At 40.3% G+C, this 19,739-nt stretch overlaps 1 protein-coding gene across 5 annotated transcripts in view; it reads left to right on the top strand.

Annotated features, from left to right (window-relative positions):
* LOC124286609 overlaps positions 1-19,739 on the top strand; it is a 67,529-nt gene that overhangs the window by 26,450 nt on the left and 21,340 nt on the right. For all 5 annotated transcript variants that reach the window (XM_046722985.1, XM_046722984.1, XM_046722983.1 and 2 more), the window contains exon 2: positions 210-1,195. In XM_046722985.1, the coding sequence (XP_046578941.1) occupies positions 460-1,195 (736 nt within the window). In that variant the 5' untranslated portion in view covers positions 210-459. The remainder of the gene's footprint in view (positions 1-209; positions 1,196-19,739) is intronic.

Here is a 19,739-nt window from a genome sequence, read left to right as displayed (position 1 = left end):
TTAAAAGTGGTTTATATATGTTTGGGAAAACCGTGCAGCATAAGACTTTTAAGAGATGATTGACGTTGTTGTGCCATATTTCGGGGAAGGATATTCAATTATCTAACATTCAGTGTCAATGATTTTACAGATCAACCACTATGTCTGTATGTATTTGGTACCAGTACTTTGAATTGTGTCTGAAACAAATTCTTTTTTTTTTATTGCAGTTGGACAAGATAAAAGAACGGGCACGTCAGATAGCCGAGCTCCCACAAGACAAGTTTAATGTATTGGTTTTAAGCGCCCGTGAGTTCAGTCTTGCACAAGGTCGGCCCAAGATGAGTAGTTTAGATGCCACCAGTGGGCCTGGCTCGGATGACTGGAGTGGTGAAGATGAGGATGATGGCGGCACAGAGGGAAGTAAACGTAGCTACAGCCACCCGAACTTCATGCTGGGTTGTCACGTGAAAAGAGAGGATGCTGAACGAGACTCAGGACTTCCTTCATCAGGAAAGGGTGCCGAAAAGTTGGTGCGACCTTGAAGGAAGCGATTTGGAGGAAAGAGGGGCATATGACTACTTTTATCCTGATGAAAGCATCAAGAAAAGTGACGCTGTGAAGATTAGTCATACAGTCAATCCAGATTTCGATGAAGTTATCGATGTTGAATCCGACAAAAGCTCCATCGAGTCACCCCGAAGTGATGCCTCCAGTACAAACGAGTATAACGTGACCAGTCCTCTCGAGGAAGATGGGATTGAGATGAAGACCTTCAGGCATCAGGAGATCCCTCAAGGGGGCATCCACAAAGCCCTGTATGGCAAGGGGGATCATATTCCGTACACTGTCTTGCAGAACGAGAGTGATGATGAGGAGTACTGTCACACGGAACAGCAGAGAAGGTTCATGAGCTCCGACTGCACTATGACGAGAGGTGCTCGAAGTGTAGATGATGGGGTCTGCTTCCCTTTCAACAGGAACAATCGCTATTCTAGCTATTCTCGAACTCCAGAAGAGGCTGAAAGTGGGGGCTTCCAGAAGCATGGTACTTTCTTGAGCCGCAAACCTCCATTCGGTTATGGAGAGGAACAGCTGACGAATGTCGGTGGGTCAATCGCTCGTCTCCTGCCAAGCAACAACATGTCCCCAGGGGCAGACATCGGGGAGGATGGCAAGAAGAAGAAAGGCATAAAGAAAAAGAAAGGAACAAAAGGTAAATACTTTATTTGTAGAATATATCAGCTCCATGTCCTTGCTATGTTTAAGATCTGGCGAACTCACACAACATCCATGAAGGGGAGGCACATCGTCAGTCACATTGTCAGTCACATCATCAGGCTCTGTGTAGCCAGTATGGTCTATGTTAAGATGATCATAACACATACAGTCAAATCCCGATGAGTTGAATATCTGGGGACCAAGTAATAAATTCGACTTATCGATGTATTCGAGACATAAGTATGTCTATGAGGGTAGAAAAAAAGATGATCCATTCCTAATTTCTCCGCCTAAACATTTGTTTATCTAATGATTTCCATATCACTAATAGGGGCACCTTATCAGTTCCAGTCTGATTAGCACAGACAGTGATTTCCATAAAATCACTAATCTGCCTTTTGAACTCACCTGTCAACGGCGGAAAGGTGTGAGCCGCGCTGGTTTGTTAATTGGATCAGTTTGCTACACCAATCAACTTCTCATTGACTGACTTCGACTTATGTATACAAGATTGCTGTTGTTTGAATCTCATGGGACCAAATTTCCTTCTCGAGTCATCGTGTGTCTTTATGAGACGAATTCGTGTAACCGGTATTCAAATGATGACAACTATAACAGGGAATGGTCGGGACCGACAGGTACTTCGAGTTATGCATAATATTCGAGACACCGGCATTCGACTCATCGGGATTTGACTGTATACCTTAAAATAGATTTGTGGTTGTTTAGTACAATGACACCAGTGGCCATATATATTAAAGCAATCTTCATGGTCTAAATACTACTAATCTAACTTTGACCATCACATTTGTTATAATTCATCAAGACTTATGGTTTACAAGAGCCCCCCATGTTCTGCTGTTGTTGGTTTGAATCTTACTGTCAACCATCATATGATGTGTCTGTACCACCACACGGAAGTGGTAAGATCCACACTCATTAATGATTGTCCTTGTTTCCTTCGCCTCCCCAATCAACCATGTTCAGTGCTTAAATCTTTTTATGATTTTGAATCATCCATATAGAGGAAGATTTTGGATCATTGTTTTGCTTCATTTTTAAGTTGATATTTTATATGGCTGTTTTGGCAGATTTAAGATGTTCAACATGAGCGTTTAAAAAACATACTGATCAAACAAACTTAATGTTCGTGAATAGTTTGGGGATAATTTTTGTAGTAAAGACTGAGTACACAATTTGATATTTCATATGTAACACTGTTTCATGTTCCCTATGATTTTTTGTTCAGTATATCAAAATTGAATTTATTTCCAATTTATAAATTTTACATCAGCTTATGTGCTATCATTAAATCTTTTTCTTTGTACTATCTGTGATGCATGTATTTCCTGTTTTAATAGGTTTTACAAGGGATTTGATGAGTATTAGGCAAGGAAGGGACTCCCTGGTTGCCTTTAGAAAGGGGCAGATATAGGAATGGATGATATAGAAAGATGCCTCATCAAAAGTTCATTTAGCCATATCCTATTAGTATGTCCTAATGCGGTTTATGTTTGTTTCTAACAAATTCATGAGGACAGTATGTGAGTTTTTGACAACCTGGTAAAATGTAATCTTTGGCATTAAATGGTTAGTGCCATCTTACTTCAACCACATGGATCAATTCTAACACCTCTGAGCAGTGGTTTGCCTGATCCAAATCAGAATTAACTGTGATATCGTCCTGATGTTACCGATTATAGTCTAACACTCATCTGAACCATACAGAACAGTTTGTGCCAAGTATTCACTACATACACATTTTGGATGTTGGATTTAGCCACAGTTTAGTCAAGTCCATGGTTTTGTCCATGATATGCTACAGAACAGTGTTTGGTGGAATAGAACCATATAATGGAACATCCCCAACATGATCATGAAGCCAGCAACAGCCATTACACGGGTAATTTATGTAGGGCAGAGTTACCTCCCTTTCTCTGTTATTGCTCTGACAGAGCTAGAAGCTGGTGGAGGTTATTTCCCTACTAAAGATTAGATCCAATCCACTGCTTTTCTTCATTTATATGTTATTGCAGCAAAATGCCATTTCAGAAATGACTTCCGTGTGAATTCTTTAAAAGAAATGGAAATGGCCATTTGTTAATTTGAAAAAATATCAGCTGCTTGCTAGTTCTGCATTAAACTGTCTTCTTTATGTTGGTCCCTGGCTGTTTCATGGTGAGTTATGATTTTACTGGGAATGAGTGATTATGGAATACTTCCTCATGGAGATATCAAGATTCAAATAATTAGAAATTGATCATGTTCCAGACTCCTGTGATTGAAGGTTGTGCAGGGTGTAAGGCTTGATGAATTGTGAGAGTGGTATATATCTGATTTAGGTGCATGTGTCTCCGGGTTGTCCTTTCTTTGTACAGGTCATATTGAAGGAATAACAGTACTGATTATCTGGTTGAATTTCTGGCCCCTGCAAATAACTGGCCAGCTAAGATTGCCATATTCCATTATGCAGAAATACAAGTGAATATCATTCTGCCTATGGTTGTTTGACCATTATTGTTTCTGCAAATTCCTCATAACAAGTTAAAGAACATCCAGAATAGGAAGGTTGTGTTTTGCGATACCACCAGCCTTGACAGATTAATTGGGTGTTCTTAACTCTTTTTTTTTAGTAGTACATGTTGTGATTGCAGTAGAACCTTGCTTCTGTCCTCTCATCCAGATTATTATCAGTTTGATGTCAGTATGTTACACAACTTGATAGACTAAAATTTAGACTGCAGATATGTAAAGATTTTTGTAGTAGTAGTATTGCCTTTTGTTATAACTGATAGGAGCAAAGAGGATTTCCTGAAACTGAAATCAGTATTGACATGCCTGGAAGGTTTTGTGTCAGGGTTTATGAGTTGACACACTGAAATTCCAACGCTGAAAATTGTTTACATTCTTGACAAGTTCGTGTGAGTGAACCCTTCACCCACCAGATACTGATGTAGAGTACTGGTAAGCACTCAGTAGCTTTTCCTTATGGACTTGAGTAGTGTATCTGTGCAAGACCACCTCTGTGGTCTAGTGATTAGAACAACTGCCTGAGAGTGAGAGTGGATGCTACTTCATACTAAATGAGACCTGTGAAGATCCAGGTTATGATTGATCTGCAGTAACCCATGCTTGTCATAAGAGGTGACTAACGGGATCGGGTGGTCAGGCTCGCTGACTTGGTTGACACATGTCATCGTATCCCAATTGTGTAGGTCAATGCTTATGCTGTAGATCACTGGATTGTTTGGTCCAGACGCGATTATTTACAGACCCCCGCCATGTAGCTGGAATATTGCCGAGTGTGGCGTTAAACAACAAACCAACCAACCACATCCTACTAAAAGATGTTGGTCCTTGTGGTTACCCTTTCTAAAGGGATGAAACAGGGACTGATAGAGTCAGTGTAGTTTGTTTGGGGTCGCATGTATCTGCAGCATTGTATCTCTGTAAAACTGACCAACTCTTCTGTTGAGGACATTGTCTCAAACACGAACTGCTTGGTAGAAGAAAATATATCCCATGTTGTAACATGTTTAACAGTGCCTTCAAATGAAGCAGGAAATGTTTGTTCAACAGTATTGGATACAGATATAATAGTTGCATATTGAACCTTAAGTTTGCAGTTTTTCAGTGACTTTATATATTTTTGTAATTTTTGTTGTTGAATCCAATTTTCAAGTGTATGCTTTCCTCTGTCTACCAGATTATGTCGACTTGCTGTAGGTCAGGTTTGTGTAGTGTTGCTGCTATTACCAAGCATAGGCAGGACTTGGTCTCACAGGGCAGTGGGTTAGCCTAGTGGTCTAGAAGGCCAGGGTTCAATTCCCAACACGGGTGCCATGTGTAAAGCTCATTTCTGGTGTCCCCGCCGTAAAACTAAACTCACAGCAGCGAAAAACTAAACTCACTCACTCACTCACTTGGTTTCACAACCTTCCTGCATGGTTTTTTTTTTAACCAAACCAGAAAGGAAGCCATTATTGATTGATATTGATCATATTTAAAGTTTATTACTCTCCTCAATCACAATGGCATGCTTCATACCATTCCTGAAGTGTCTTAGTACTATATAAAGATGGCAGTTACAAGCCCCTGTGGTGCAAGCAAGAAGTGTAAGCATGACGACTCAACTTTTTTGCACAGACTGAAGCCCAGGTACATGTAGTGATAAAAAACAGCATCAATTTCCCGGGAATACTGGTAAAGAATGTTAGAACAGGCATTAGCACTTTTAAGTAAACATTATTATCATTTCTTGCTAAATCACATAGAAGTCCGAGGTTCATTTATCCACACGGGGAAAGTGTAAATAACCCACATCTAGTGTCCCTACTATGGCACAATATACTATATACCACCTAGGGAGATATTTAATTAATAATTAACTCCTAATAAAGGACATGCTCGTCATTTGTCACACTGTTTCTTTCCTGCCATTGAAGAAGTAGGTTGGTCAATAAAGTGCCCCAGGGTGTGTTAATATGGATCATTGGTGTATCAGCTCCCGCAGTTTGCCAATGTCTAGTCTCGTGGATTTGTTTGAATAGTGTACATGTCAGTGGTTGGCAAACTAAATGGTGACAGTCAAGGAATAATCCTATAGGAAAATGACCAGCATTGCTAATGTACAATAATGGGTCTATATGTTAATACACTCCCTCCCTGCCCTCCCATAAGCCACCTATTGGTCCCAGCTTATCAGCGCCAGTCAGTCAGTGAGTCCCACGGAATGGCGTGGTAGCTGGAGATGGGGACCTGAACTCGGATCAATGGAAGAATGGCTGTGTACAGAATGCCAGCTATAGGCAAATGTGCAGTCTCTGATAACGTCCTGCAGGGAGCTGCACCTTCTTGCTGGTAGAAAGGTCCCTCTATGCAGAAAATCTGATGCTACTTTTATGTGTGGGTAATGAGTTGAAAATATTATCATCATCAACCTGTGCTTGTTTTCATCCCAAGGCAGGGCGCAGTCAGTTTCTATTGATTTCTGGCTGCCAGTTCAATTACTTCACATGCAAATCATTGCTCCCTGGCATATCTCCCATCCTCGAGGAGTCCATGCCAGATTTTCCGTCTCAGAGTTGTTTTGCACAGAAGACGACAGGTTAGAAAAATTCAGTGGTCATGTTTGTAGACATGGAGTCTCCATTGTGCTACAAGTCATGTCCACCGCAGGTCTGTTGGCTGTAGGAAGTGTCTTGTAGAAGTATTGGATCGTTCAAGGTTACAATGACCAAGTCCAGTCGACAGTGGTCGGTCTGTGTGGGCCATATGGTATGGTGCTAACTCCTGTTGGTTCATCAGCCTAGAGCTGTGGAATGCAAGCTTGTGTATTAGTATCCAAATATTTACTTATTGTGGAGTAGCTCTCGATGGCCAGAGGCAAGTTTGCAATTTTCATGTGGATGAAATGACTTTATGATGAATTGATTATTGCTGACTTGGGACCAGAACTTGATAATGATTTTGGGATCAGATGATCAATGAAACCTCCATATTGGATGGGAACTTCAGCTATTGATGGAGGTCCTTTATGAATTCAGGAACTGTCTGTCATTTGTCACCAGGGAAGATTGTAGGACCAGACAAAGACATTAACTTGTGCGGTCTCGTGAGATATTAGCTCAGTTTTGCCAGTTTTCAATTCGGAAAGCTGGCATTCGAGATTGTGGGCATTGTATATAGCATTAAGTATATTTAACTTTATTCACTTGACTTGTGCCTGTCTGGGACAAGTGTGATTGTGTGGCTATATCTGGACTATATTGAACAGAAGCTGTTTGCCACAGAAGGACCTTGGTAGTGGTCTGACCTGTTGGACTGATGCGAAGAAAGCAGAACTGTTTTGGTCGATCTGCTGCAAGTTGTTCGACATGCTGAATTATGCATTTCTGTAGGAAGAGGATTGTGCAGCAATATGTGTTAGTTGTGATGTGTAGACTTGGATGAGAGAGGACGGTGTGATGCCGGCCGACACAGGCGGGAAGGCTAAATGCAGCTGGAGATAGAACGAGTCAGCAGCTACTGTATCAAATACTCTCTAACTCGCAGACCCAACGCTCTTGGTAAGTTTGTTATACTCTCTAACTCGCAGACCCAACGCCCTTGGTAAGGATCTTATAACCTTTAACTTGCAGACCCAACAGCCTCGGCAAGTTTCATATTCTATCTGCCTCATCGACCCTCAGTAAGTCCGAAATGTTCTCTCATTTGCAGACCGATCACTGACAGAAAGTCTGAAATACTCACTCACTGGCCCCCAAACCCTCAGCAAGTCCCAAATTGTTTACAGCTGTGAGACCCAACACCCTTCCATATACCCTCCAAATTGTGGTCACTAAACCCTCAGATACAATTTACTTGGTTAGTTGCATCTTCGATAATCTCCAGGGTATACGTTCCGATAATATTGGAGATTTATCGGAATGTATACCCTGGAGATTATCTATGATGGTTTAGTTGAAAATAATCTACAATTTTGCAGAACTCAAGTCCCCACAAGGTGTCAGTACCCTCTCAAACTTGCAGATTCAACACTCTGTCTAATACCCTCAAATACTGTCAAACTTGCAGAACCAAACAGTCAGTTACTGGTATATTAGTTACAGATTTGCATGTTCAAATATGATGTGTGCCATTTCGTGAGGGCATTTGAGCTTGTAATAGGACATTCTTCAAGATATTTAACCATTTGAACTAAAACAACAATTAGGACCTGTTTCATGAAGGGTAAAAAATGTAAGCCTGCTTATCAGCATAAAAATTGAGTCAAGAAAACCCTTGAATGTGGCCGTAGTGACAGATAGACACACACTTACAACCTAGATTTATCTACACATAATGCCATCAGGTCACCATTCCTGGGTTGATGCTGATACAATAATATTGGTTTGCCTGGTCCAGTACATCATGATTGTGTGTCAAGAGATCATGAACACCTGTCAGTTAAATCTGTTGTATTTGTTACATGAGATGTAACCTGATTTGGGCTAAATATTGGTCGCTGTGGCTGTTCAGTTACTCCATCGCTATTATACGTTCAACCTGGATCTTCATGTTGTATGTTTGTCACGATTTCTGCCATCTAGCCTCAATGATACCTCGGCTTAGCATGCATATCATTCAGTATATGACTCTCACAGATTACCTGTCATATGCTTGGAATACATGGTGTATGCTCCTCTCAGTGAAGCAGTTCTTTTGATTGCCGGGATGCCCAGGTAGCTTACCTTTGACTAAAATACATTCAGTTTGTGAGCATTATGCATCTCCATGGCATATGTTGCAGGGGTTTATCAAGACCTGGTCAAAGGTTGTTATTCTAACCCCTGAGTACACAGCAAAATGTCAGTAAATGTTCATAAACTGGAATTAAAACATTCTCAGTTCATACTGGTATCTCATGTGAAGGCATGGGGCGGGTGAGGTAGCCTAGTGGTTAAAGCGTTCGCTCGTCACGCCGAAGACCCCGGTTCGAATCCCCACATGGGTACAATGTGTGAAGCCCATTTCTGGTGTCCCCCGCCGTGATGTTGCTGAAATATTGCTAAAAGGCTTGGTTGGGTCAATATTGATTTCAAGGCCCAATAAGAAGAGGCTTTAATACTATTACTGTTAATATACAATGTTAAAAGACCTCTGAAAACACTGAAGATGAATTATTGGAACTTTTATAAAACTGCATTTTGTAAAATAGTAACAGTTATTATCCCCATTTGTTGGTTTTGGAATCAAAGATGATTTCCTATGTTACCTCATTTTGACAGTGTATGGGGGACTTGCATGCCAGTGTACAGGATGATGTGGAATACTAATAGCATCAATCACTGGTTATCTGAACCTGAGTTAGTATCTACAAATTACACGTTTTCTTGATGCTAAAGGGGTGGTGGGGTAGCCTAGTGGTAAAGCATTCGCTCGTTGGGCTGAAGACCCAGGTTCGATTCCCCACATACAATATGTGAAGCCCATTCTTCATGTCCAATGCCGTGGTATTGCTGAAATATTGCTAAAAGCGGCATAAAACCATACTCCCTCACTCTTGCTGCTATAACAGAGATGCCAACAAGAGAGATGAAGTTTCACAAAGTTTTCCCTTAAAACTCTTCCCGAATGCATGTCATACCCGTATGAAAGTGAAACAAAATGGCAGAGCCGACCACATGCTCATCCCCAACTTGAACCTTTGGTGCTCAGGCCTGGCTTTCAGCCAGTCTTGACTCCGTTTTCCTTAGATTCAGGGTTGGCATCTCTGCTATAATACTGCTTTTTGTGTTGTTGAAACAACAGACAAATAAACTAAAATCTACTCCTTGAGACAGTAGTAATTGATGTTATTGATTATTTTATAGGTACATTTTGGACTTAATGAGCTAAACCTCTTTCACACACTGTCACAGCAGGTAATTACAGGTGCAGTGTTGCAATGTCAACACATCAATTAGACCTGCAGACTGTTTCCTTGATGAAGATTGCTGATCAACAGCTTACTAAACAAAGACCTGTTGACTGTAGGCCACATGTCGGCATGCTGATTGGAGTTACCATCTTGCCGTGTGAAGCAAGTGGTATCGTGGGGTCCTTGACGTTTGCTTCTACAGTATTTGAACAGAGCAGCAAGTCGTAGCCTTTCACCATCTGGCGAGTTAATTCCATGAAGGACAGGTGAAATACAAAGTGAGCCCATCCTGTGGAAGGTCATACCTTTGTCTGCTAATTAGTAATACACACCTGCATGACGTCTATTTTGTTAATAAACAAACAACCCTAATTCAAGTTAAGCAAATGGACAACAGGAAGAAGGATGCATCATCTCAGTTTAGATTTGGGGCATTTAACTTTTGACAATGATTGGTGTGATTTCTTATTCAATCACAGTGTTCTGGGGGAATTTTATTCCAAAGCTAGAACCCTAACTGGAACTGGTTAATTCCTCAGATATTTAAATATTTTACTTATAGCATTAGGTGAGTGAATGAGAGTAGTTATATGTCGCTTTTAGTTTTAGCAATATTCCAGCAATATCATGGCGAGGGACACCAGAAATGGGCTCCACACACAAAGCATAAGGACAGTGACAAGGACCCTTTCACTTTCACGCTCATGTTTAAGCACATGTTATTGTTCATTCTGATTCGGAAACCAGTATATATACCATTCAAAAAAAGTAGGGGATATTCTATTTTGCGATCATACCACTAGATACTGCCAATGCATATGAGAAAAAGTAATATATATCCATACAGATGAAACATTTCCAAAGGAATGGAATAAATTGTCACCTTTTTCCTTATTTTCTCTTCATCATCTGTTCCTCCTTGGCTTCATCATTTGCATTTTATCAATCTTGTAAATCCAATATCCCCTACTTTTTTTTAATGGACCTTGATATATTAAGAATATTGACCTGTCTTGTATTCGGATCCAACTAATAGTGCTCAGTATACCTTTTAGTTGAGAATGGGGGTATGTACCAACATGGGTACATGATCGTGATCTTACGAAAATGAAAAACATTTGATAAAATGCTGTTATCATAATTGTTCATGTTTGAAATAACTTTGATATATTATCTGTTCATGTCAGAATTGTAAAGGGCGACACACATCTTCCTTTTTCTCTTTGTGGTAATTCAATCCAAATACTGCGCTGTCTCAATGGAGAGAAAAATCAATTCATTGGCTCATGGTCAGGATAAGTAATGCTGCATCGTAAATACCACGGTGCTAAATCAAAGACACCACACCAGCATTATTGCCTCGTATCGCCAAGGCAGGATTGATTCTAGCCTGTTGTCTTCTTCCTGCAGCCTAATCTAGCGTTGTGTTTGACTGAACTGCTGTGTAGATCCTGTTTTGATGTTCAGACTTCCAATACATTGCATGGTCACAGATGTGGATGTGACTGTTTTGTCAACCAATGCTCTCAGCCAATGAGAAGCTAGCTACTCCATTGGAAGCCAGGTCCCAGCGGTCGTAGCTCAGCTGAGTGGATGGACTGACCAACGTGTGGACATTGTGGATGTTAGTGTCAGATTTGGATGTAATGGAACTGTACCGAATGGTTGGCCCAGAACTCATCAATCTCTGTATATGGAAATCAGGTTTTCTGTCGTTCCTTCATGGGAGAATCGTCATTAATTACATGTAATGTCACAGATGAGTGTTTTAGACTTTCAGTGATTACAGATAATATTCTGACTAAATATTTGAAGAGCTGTACATTAGCTGTATTGTTTTGGTTATGTTTCAAAATGCTGTATCATCACATTTGTGGCCATAACTCAAGTGTTCAGCCTGGGACATTCAAATCAATACTGTTTCCCACATGGCACAATCCTGTCATACATGCAGGAGTTGCTATGCATTCCCGTAGTTATGCTTAGGTTTTCATGTAAACAGAGAAGGTCTTTGGCATGACAAGCGAATGCTTTAACCACTGGGCTACCCCACTGCCCCTCCAGCCATTTCATGAGTGAGAAGACCACCTTTGTAATTTCAAGCAAATCTGTCTTTTGAGAAAGGACAGCCAGCTTAGTAAGTCTGGTGTCTGTAACTTGTGGTTTAGGTAGCCAGGTTGGCAACAAGTCTATAGAGTTTCTGACTTGCCTTCAAGCTGATACCATGACCCTTCACTTTACACACTTCATACATGCTCCAGGCCACATCATGTTTTCAGCCTACATCCACCCCCTTCAGACAGTCCCTGTACAGGCTTCATTCAGTCTTTATATAGGCTGTAGACAGGCTTCATACAAGCTTTGCACAGAGTAAATATAGTCTTCATACTGGCTCCAGCCCAGATAATCTATTTTTTCCTTCATCTACCCCTTCATACAGCCTTTACACACACTCCATACAGCCTCTCTACAAGCTGCAACCAAGATGTTTTTTCCTTCATCTACCCCTTCATACAGCCTTTACACACACTCCATACAGCCTCTCTACAAGCTCCATACAGATTCTCTACAAGCTGCAACCAAGATGTTTTTTCCTTCATCTACCCCTTCATACAGCCTTTACACACACTCCATACAGCCTCTCTACAAGCTCCATACAGATTCTCTACAAGCTGCAACCAAGATGTTTTTTCCTTCATCTACCCCTTCATACAGCCTTTACACACACTCCATACAGCCTCTCTACAAGCTCCATACAGATTCTCTACAAGCTGCAACCAAGATGTTTTTCCTTCATCTACCCCTTCATACAGCCTTTACCCACTCCATACAGCCTCTCACAAGCTGCACCTCAGATAATGTTTTTTCCTTCATCTACCCATACAGCTTTACACACACATACAGCCTCTCTACAAGCTCCATACAGATTCTCTACAAGCTGCAACCAAGATGTTTTTTCCTTCATCTACCCCTTCATACAGCCTTTACACACACTCCATACAGCCTCTCTACAAGCTGCAACCCAGATAATGTTTTTTTCCTTCATCTGCCCCTTCATACAGCCTTTATACACACTTCATACAGCCTTTCTACAAGCTCCATACAGCTTCTCTACAAGCTCCATACAGCTTCTCTACAAGCTGCAACCCAGATAATGTTTTTTTCCTTCATCTGCCCCTTCATACAGCCTTTATACACACTCCATACAGCCTCTCTACAAGCTGCAACCCAGATAATGTTTTTTTCCTTCATCAAGCTCCATACAGTTTCTCTACAAGCTGCAACCCAGATAATGTTTTTTTCCTTCATCTGTCCCTTCAAACAGCCTTTATACACACTTCATACAGCCTTTCTACAAGCTCCATACAGCTTCTCTACAAGCTCCAGAGAAGATGTTTTTTCCTTCATCTACCCCTTCATACAGCCTTTACACACACTCCATACAGCCTCTCTACAAGCTGCAACCCAGATAATGTTTTTTTCCTTCATCTGCCCCTTCATACAGCCTTTATACACACTCCATACAGCCTCTCTACAAGCTGCATACAGCTTCTCTACAAGCTCCAGAGAAGATGTTTTTTCCTTCATCTACTACAGCCTTTACACACACTCCATACAGCCTCTCTACAAGCTGCAACCCAGATAATGTTTTTTTCCTTCATCTGCCCCTTCATACAGCCTTTATACACACTCCATACAGCCTCTCTACAAGCTGCAACCCAGATAATGTTTTTTTCCTTCATCTGTCCCTTCAAACAGCCTTTATACACACTTCATACAGCCTTTATACACACTTCATACAGCCTTTCTACAAGCTCCATACAGCTTCTCTACAAGCTGCAACCCAGATAATGTTTTTTTCCTTCATCTGCCCCTTCATACAGCCTTTATACACACTTCATACAGCCTTTCTACAAGCTCCATACAGCTTCTCTACAAGCTCCAGAGAAGATGTTTTTTCCTTCATCTACCCCTTCATACAGCCTTTACACACACTCCATACAGCCTCTCTACAAGCTGCAACCCAGATAATGTTTTTTCCTTCATCAGCCCCTTATACACACTACAGCCTTCTACAAGCTGCAACCTTCATATTTTTTCCTTTCTACAAGCTCCATACAGTTTCTCTACAAGCTGCAACCCAGATAATGTTTTTTTCCTTCATCTGTCCCTTCAAACAGCCTTTATACACACTTCATACAGCCTTTCTACAAGCTCCATACAGCTTCTCTACAAGCTCCATACAGCCTTTCTACTAGCTCCTTATGGGCTTTGTACAGGCTGCAGCCTGGATAATGTTTCTTGCCTACATCTCCCCAAAATATATTGGTCTATCAGTGATGTGGCGATTAGCAAAGGTGAGTCTCAGTGTCAGGTATTTTGTTGGACGGTTTCAGTGGATATGGAGTACTTCAGAGGAATGCTTCCTGTACCTGTTCCTACTTCTGAACTTTTGCGAAAATATATATGATTGTTTAATACAGTTTGAAATGCATGAGTGTATGTGTTGTTATATTGACCACTAACATGTACAGTACAACCAGAAATTATTGAGAATTTAACGATTGTAATTTTTTATATTTTTTTCACTCATTACTCACGTATTAAATGTGAATATTAGCAGAACATAACTCCAGATTCAAAGACAGGTGAACAGTTAGTATTTTGTCAAGTCACCCTGGGCAGCAATGCAGGCTTCAATGCGGCGGGGCATACTACTGATCAAAGACGTTAGAAAGTCGTGGTCCATGCTGTCCCAGTATCGGACCACCTCTTCTTTCATTTCAGCAATATTTGTCCGATTTTTCTTATTGACACTTTCCTTCATAAGTCCCCAAACATTTTCTATTGGATTTAGGTCAGGGCTATAGCTTGGCCAATCTAATAATGTCATATTTTGGGTCCGAAACCAGGCCTGTGAATGCTTTGAACAATGTTTTGGTCGTTGTCCTGCTGGAAAATCCAAAAATTTCCATAGAACACGTGAGCAGATGGAAGTAAATGTCCCTCGAGAATATCTGTGTACCGCTCACTGTTCATATTCCCTTCAAATACACAGGGGGGCGTTGCCCCAAACACAGATATGCCACCCCACACGTTAATTTTCGGACTGTACTTTGGGCGCTGATACAAAGGTTTTTCAGTTTGTTTGGTCCAGAATTTCAGTGTATTAGGAAACAGCCACGCAGAACTTTCATCTGTGAAAATCACATTGTCCCAGTTAAAATTGCTATGCTGTAAGCACCAGTTCAACCTTCGCTCCTTTTGTTCAAGTTTCATGATCAGTGATGGAATTCCTCGACTTTTCTGCCATTGCATGCAGCTCAGTTCTAATTGTCTCCTTACAAACAGTCACAGTTCCTCTATCAATCATATCCAGCCTTAAGTTTTCTTAACTCCTTCTTTGGTTTTAGAAACAAGAATACCAAGCCGCCTCCTGTCACCGACAGTCAATTTTCTGGGCCTACCTGTGCCTCCCTGGTGCTCAATGCCATATCCATTTGCAATATTTTTCAAAACACGATAAACAGTGGACAAAGGGATGCCTGTTCTACTTGAAATCACTTTAGCTGATCTGATGTCCTTGTTATAATACTCTAAAATCCACTTACTCTTCTCTAAATCATCCATACTGAGGATCACTGAATATGTCGTCTACTAGCAAGTACACAAAGGGGGATAACTGTTCACAAACTAATGAAAAAGGATTAAGGGAGTTGTCTCTCTTGAATGAAACCAAGCACTTGATAGCTGGTCAAGGTTGTTTATACTAGAAATCCAATTAAACATATTCCTAAAATTCGCAATAATTTCTGGTCATACTATATTTCTGTGATTATCTCCACTGGCCGGCAAGCTACCTGCATCCTGAAGCCAGTAAATCTTCAATCGGTCCCACACCGGACAGTTCCTTATTGCCAAGCTGAAACACACAGACTAATCATTGTGAGCTACTAATTTGGATTCTCAAAGTATTAGATGCTATCAGTTTCAATTTCCCCAAAATAATTTAAAATTGAAATGAAATTTGCCATATCCTTAATGGCCTTTCCAATTGGGTCATTAATATTGCAGCCATCTTGTCTTCTCTAGTTCTATTGTTATCTTGGAAGGATTCTTTCCTGAGATTCAATTCTGTTGTCCTAACTCTGATAGGGCTATGGGAACTTGATCTGTAGGTGCAATATGCAGGTACATTGGGGCCTAGTTTTGACCCATTGGTGCATAGGTGTGTAGATTTTGATTTCTGGACATCCTCGATGATCCGTTGTATAAACTCTTCCATTATATACCCTGCTGTAGGGTTGGTTATCGCTATAGGTTATAGACATCAATAATCGTTAACTAAATGCTGATCACTTTATCAACAAATATCTGAGAAGTAACTTGAAGCAAAAATGCAAGTCCAAAAGAAATCAAGGTACAGTCGAACCCCGTTTATCCGGACATTTTGGTTACACTCAGAAATCGTCCGGATAGCGAGGCGTCCGGTTAACTGGATCAAACAAGCAAAACGTATTGCCGATGTACATGTATATTGAAAATTTATTCATGTACATGTATATATATATCAATAAATCAATAGTCAATAAGCAAAAACAATTAATCATAACATATACATAAGTGTGATCGTAAATGTACCAATAAACAGTCTTTCATCCCATTGACTCACATTACATCTTACTTCACTTCACTCAGTATCTTGACATTTCCCATGAAGCACATTTATTTCTTTAAAAAGTCTGTCATTGATGTTTGTTTTGTTGGTTTGATTTCATCCATTTTTTTTACCAAGTCCATCACAAGATTCAAAGATCTTTCGTCGCCATTACATTCGTAGAATTGTTAATAGTTAATCCTAATCCTTGTTAACATGTGTTTTCGTCACTGATGAGATGTTCTCACACCTGCCAAAACCTAAGTGACAGGCGTACCTTGTGTTTTCTTGGGTAAATACATAATCAGCTCGTTTCCTAAGTGACACGCGTCCCTTGTGTTTTGATGGGTAATTAATCAATTTACATCGAACGCCTGCTGAGGGATTAACAATGAATACACTTAGTCATGTGGAAATGAGTACTGATGTGACACTTACACATGCACATGCGCACAGATGTTTCCATCCGGATAACCGGATCACTTTTCATTGTAATTCTATGGGAATGGTTTGAAACTTCTCTGTCCAGGTCGGAAGCGCGGGGTCCAGCTAAGCGAGTACAATTAATGAAGGTAAGTTTTGTTTCACCGAAAAATCGTCCGGAAGGCAGGGTTTCCGGAAATACGGGGTCCGAGTAAACGAGGTTCGACTGTATTTGACATCGCTGGTCAGTGATAACATATTTTTGTATGTATTTCTAAGAAAACAGTGTCCTTTACATAGTTTAGAAGCAGTCCATACATAAATGCATGTTCGTGTAAATTGATACGTTACTTCATCACAATAGTTTATTAATTATATTATCAATGACACAGTTCTCATATTGATAATCGGGGAGCCTGTTCTAATTAACATCCAGCTGTATCACTTAAATTAAAACATTTAGACTTTTTGTTTGTTTATTGTCTAATGCCACACTCAGCAATTTTCCAGCTATATGAAGACACTCTGTTATTAATCGAGTCTGGACCAGACAATCCAGTGATTATGTCATGAGCATCGATCTACACAATTGGGATACTATGACATGTCAGCCAAGTCAGCGAGCCTGACCACCCGATCCCGTTAGTCGCCTCTTACGACAAGCATGGGTTACTGAAGACCAGTTCTAACCAGATCTTCACTTGTTTAATACATTAGAACATTAGAATAAAATATTGATGTAGAGGTAACTTCTTTATAAAGCTGAACTACAAAAATTGAAAGCAATTTACCTCATGGTATTTGGTGTCCGAAGCCCTTGTTACAGTGTATTTGTTAATATACCTGTCGTACCAGTGGTCACTGAAGGCTACATTAGGCTGAAAGGACATCTGATGTACATATATGTCTATTATTAACCAGCTTTAATTTAAGTTATCAGTACAGTATAACTGCATAAACCTGATTTGGTGACATCCTGGTTAGCCATCATGCTATCTCTTGGGAATTTATTTATAGCCCAGTCAGCTGAACTTTTAAAATCAATATTTGGAATGTTATTCATAGAAAGTGGAATTTATTGCTGAGTAGTGAAAATTGCGGAGTTTGCAGCCATCTGGCTCCACCAATCTGTCACCTCATCGGTTTCTCACTAATGGGCAAATTAAGCTGAGAATTGTACTTTACTGAAAGGGATTATCTCCCATAGTCTTAGCAGCCATCTTGTGAGGACTAGTGTGATGGGCTCTAAGGAGGGGTTAATGACTGTCAAGGTCTGTTTGGACACCTAATGACGTAGAGCTCTGTGTTGTTGTTTCTGATGTATCATACTAGTATTTTCTTAGAACTACTGTTGTCAGTGTCAGTCTATAAAAACTTATTCTTGATTTCCTATGGAAAATAGTCTTTCTTTACCTTTATTTATATTCAGTAATTTCAAGTTTTATTTTTTATTTACATGGAATCTCTCAGTTCTTTATCCATGTGCCAAGAAATGTTTTCAGTTCATTAATGAGATGATGCCTGATTTATTGAATTCTCTGTTTACCAGATAACAATTAGCTCATGAGCGAGACCAGTAAGCTTTCTAAATTGTTTGCTTACTGCATTGTATATCTTTCACAAAGCACAGGCTAATGTTGTCATGACAGTGTGGAGAATCAATGAGTTCTCAAGCACATGATCAATGGCATGGAAACTGCTTGTCTTCCCTTCAAGGTCATTGCGGGCTTGGGACTCAGTGAGCAGGAAACAAACAGCGGTGATGGTGCCGCAGTTCATACCTGTTTGCATGACAGGGAAATACCTTGATGGTTCGTTATCACATGGAATCTGGTTAAGGAGAAACCTGGAGTTGATGTTATTAAGAATTGATCCAGGTTATCATAGGGAGAGAGAGTAATCAGATCTGAAAGGGAGGTTGTCATTAATGATGTACCACAGGCCTGTCGATATGGATGGTGCAGGCAGGATCTAATTCAAGGCTTAGAACCACAGTGTACGGAACTGTTTTGTCACCCATGTCAGTGGTGAATCATTTGGTATGTATTTGTAGTATGTAACGATATGAAAAATCTATGATTATCTATGGATAGAGTAGACGTGTGTCTGTGTCATTGACCACAGGATTAACTGTATGCTGGTCTATATTCTGAGGCATTTTCAAAATTGTTACACTTAATTGTTTTATGTGAACAAAAAGGGTGCTTGTGTACATGTTTTGCGCTTGATGTAGTCATTAAATTTGTTGCCAAATTCAGTGTCTATGATAAATGATGACATCATGAGCTAGTCCTATGACAATACATTAACAGTGTAGTGAAGTAATAGTTTAAAGATGCTATATTTCTGTACAGATCCTTATACCGTTATCGGCACAGTGATCCATCCAAGAATGTCAAATCATGAGAGATTATAAAATTAGTCATCCATAAAGTATCTTGCCTTTATTGAAGCTTACCATCATGTAACATGATAACCAAACAGTCCTAAATATAGGAAGAATCTCAAACAGAAATGGTTGTTTTGAAATAATATTTACTGTTGAGACTAGTCTCGCTATCAGACTAGCCTCGCTATCAGACTAGCCTCATTCACTGAGTATCTTATCCAGTTTCGGTCTCCAAATGTTCTTTTGATGTTTAGCATCGGAGGGAATTGCCAGTTAGCTGTTAATGATGGTGAATTATTTTGAGCCTTTTATTCTTGTCTGGACCTACATGATACTGAAGATACATTTGTTTAGGCTTGGCAGGACTGATAGGAGGTAGCCCCAGGGCAGCTGATTGTCATGCATCATTGTGTCTGTGGCCATGTTGAGGAAAATTGTTGTACTGTCAACAGATTACCCTTGGTCACGTGACAGGGCAACAAGCTGACTACATGTGTAATGATGCGCTCAGATTCGGTGTAGTTTGAATCGTTACATTAGATCATGCTCAGTGACTAGTGGGGATCCCGAGGCAATATAGGTCCCCATCAAATTATGATTGTTGTAGGTGGTGAGATTCAGTGAATCACGTCGGGGGGAACTATATTGACAAGTGGCAGATGTTGAAT

This window comes from Haliotis rubra, unplaced genomic scaffold (assembly GCF_003918875.1).
Source record: "Haliotis rubra isolate DU_JTF1 unplaced genomic scaffold, ASM391887v1 Scf387, whole genome shotgun sequence".
Classification (NCBI taxonomy): Eukaryota; Metazoa; Mollusca; class Gastropoda; order Lepetellida; family Haliotidae; genus Haliotis; species Haliotis rubra.
The sequence above is the reverse complement of the archived record's forward strand: the minus strand, read 5'-3'. Positions and strand labels throughout refer to the sequence as shown.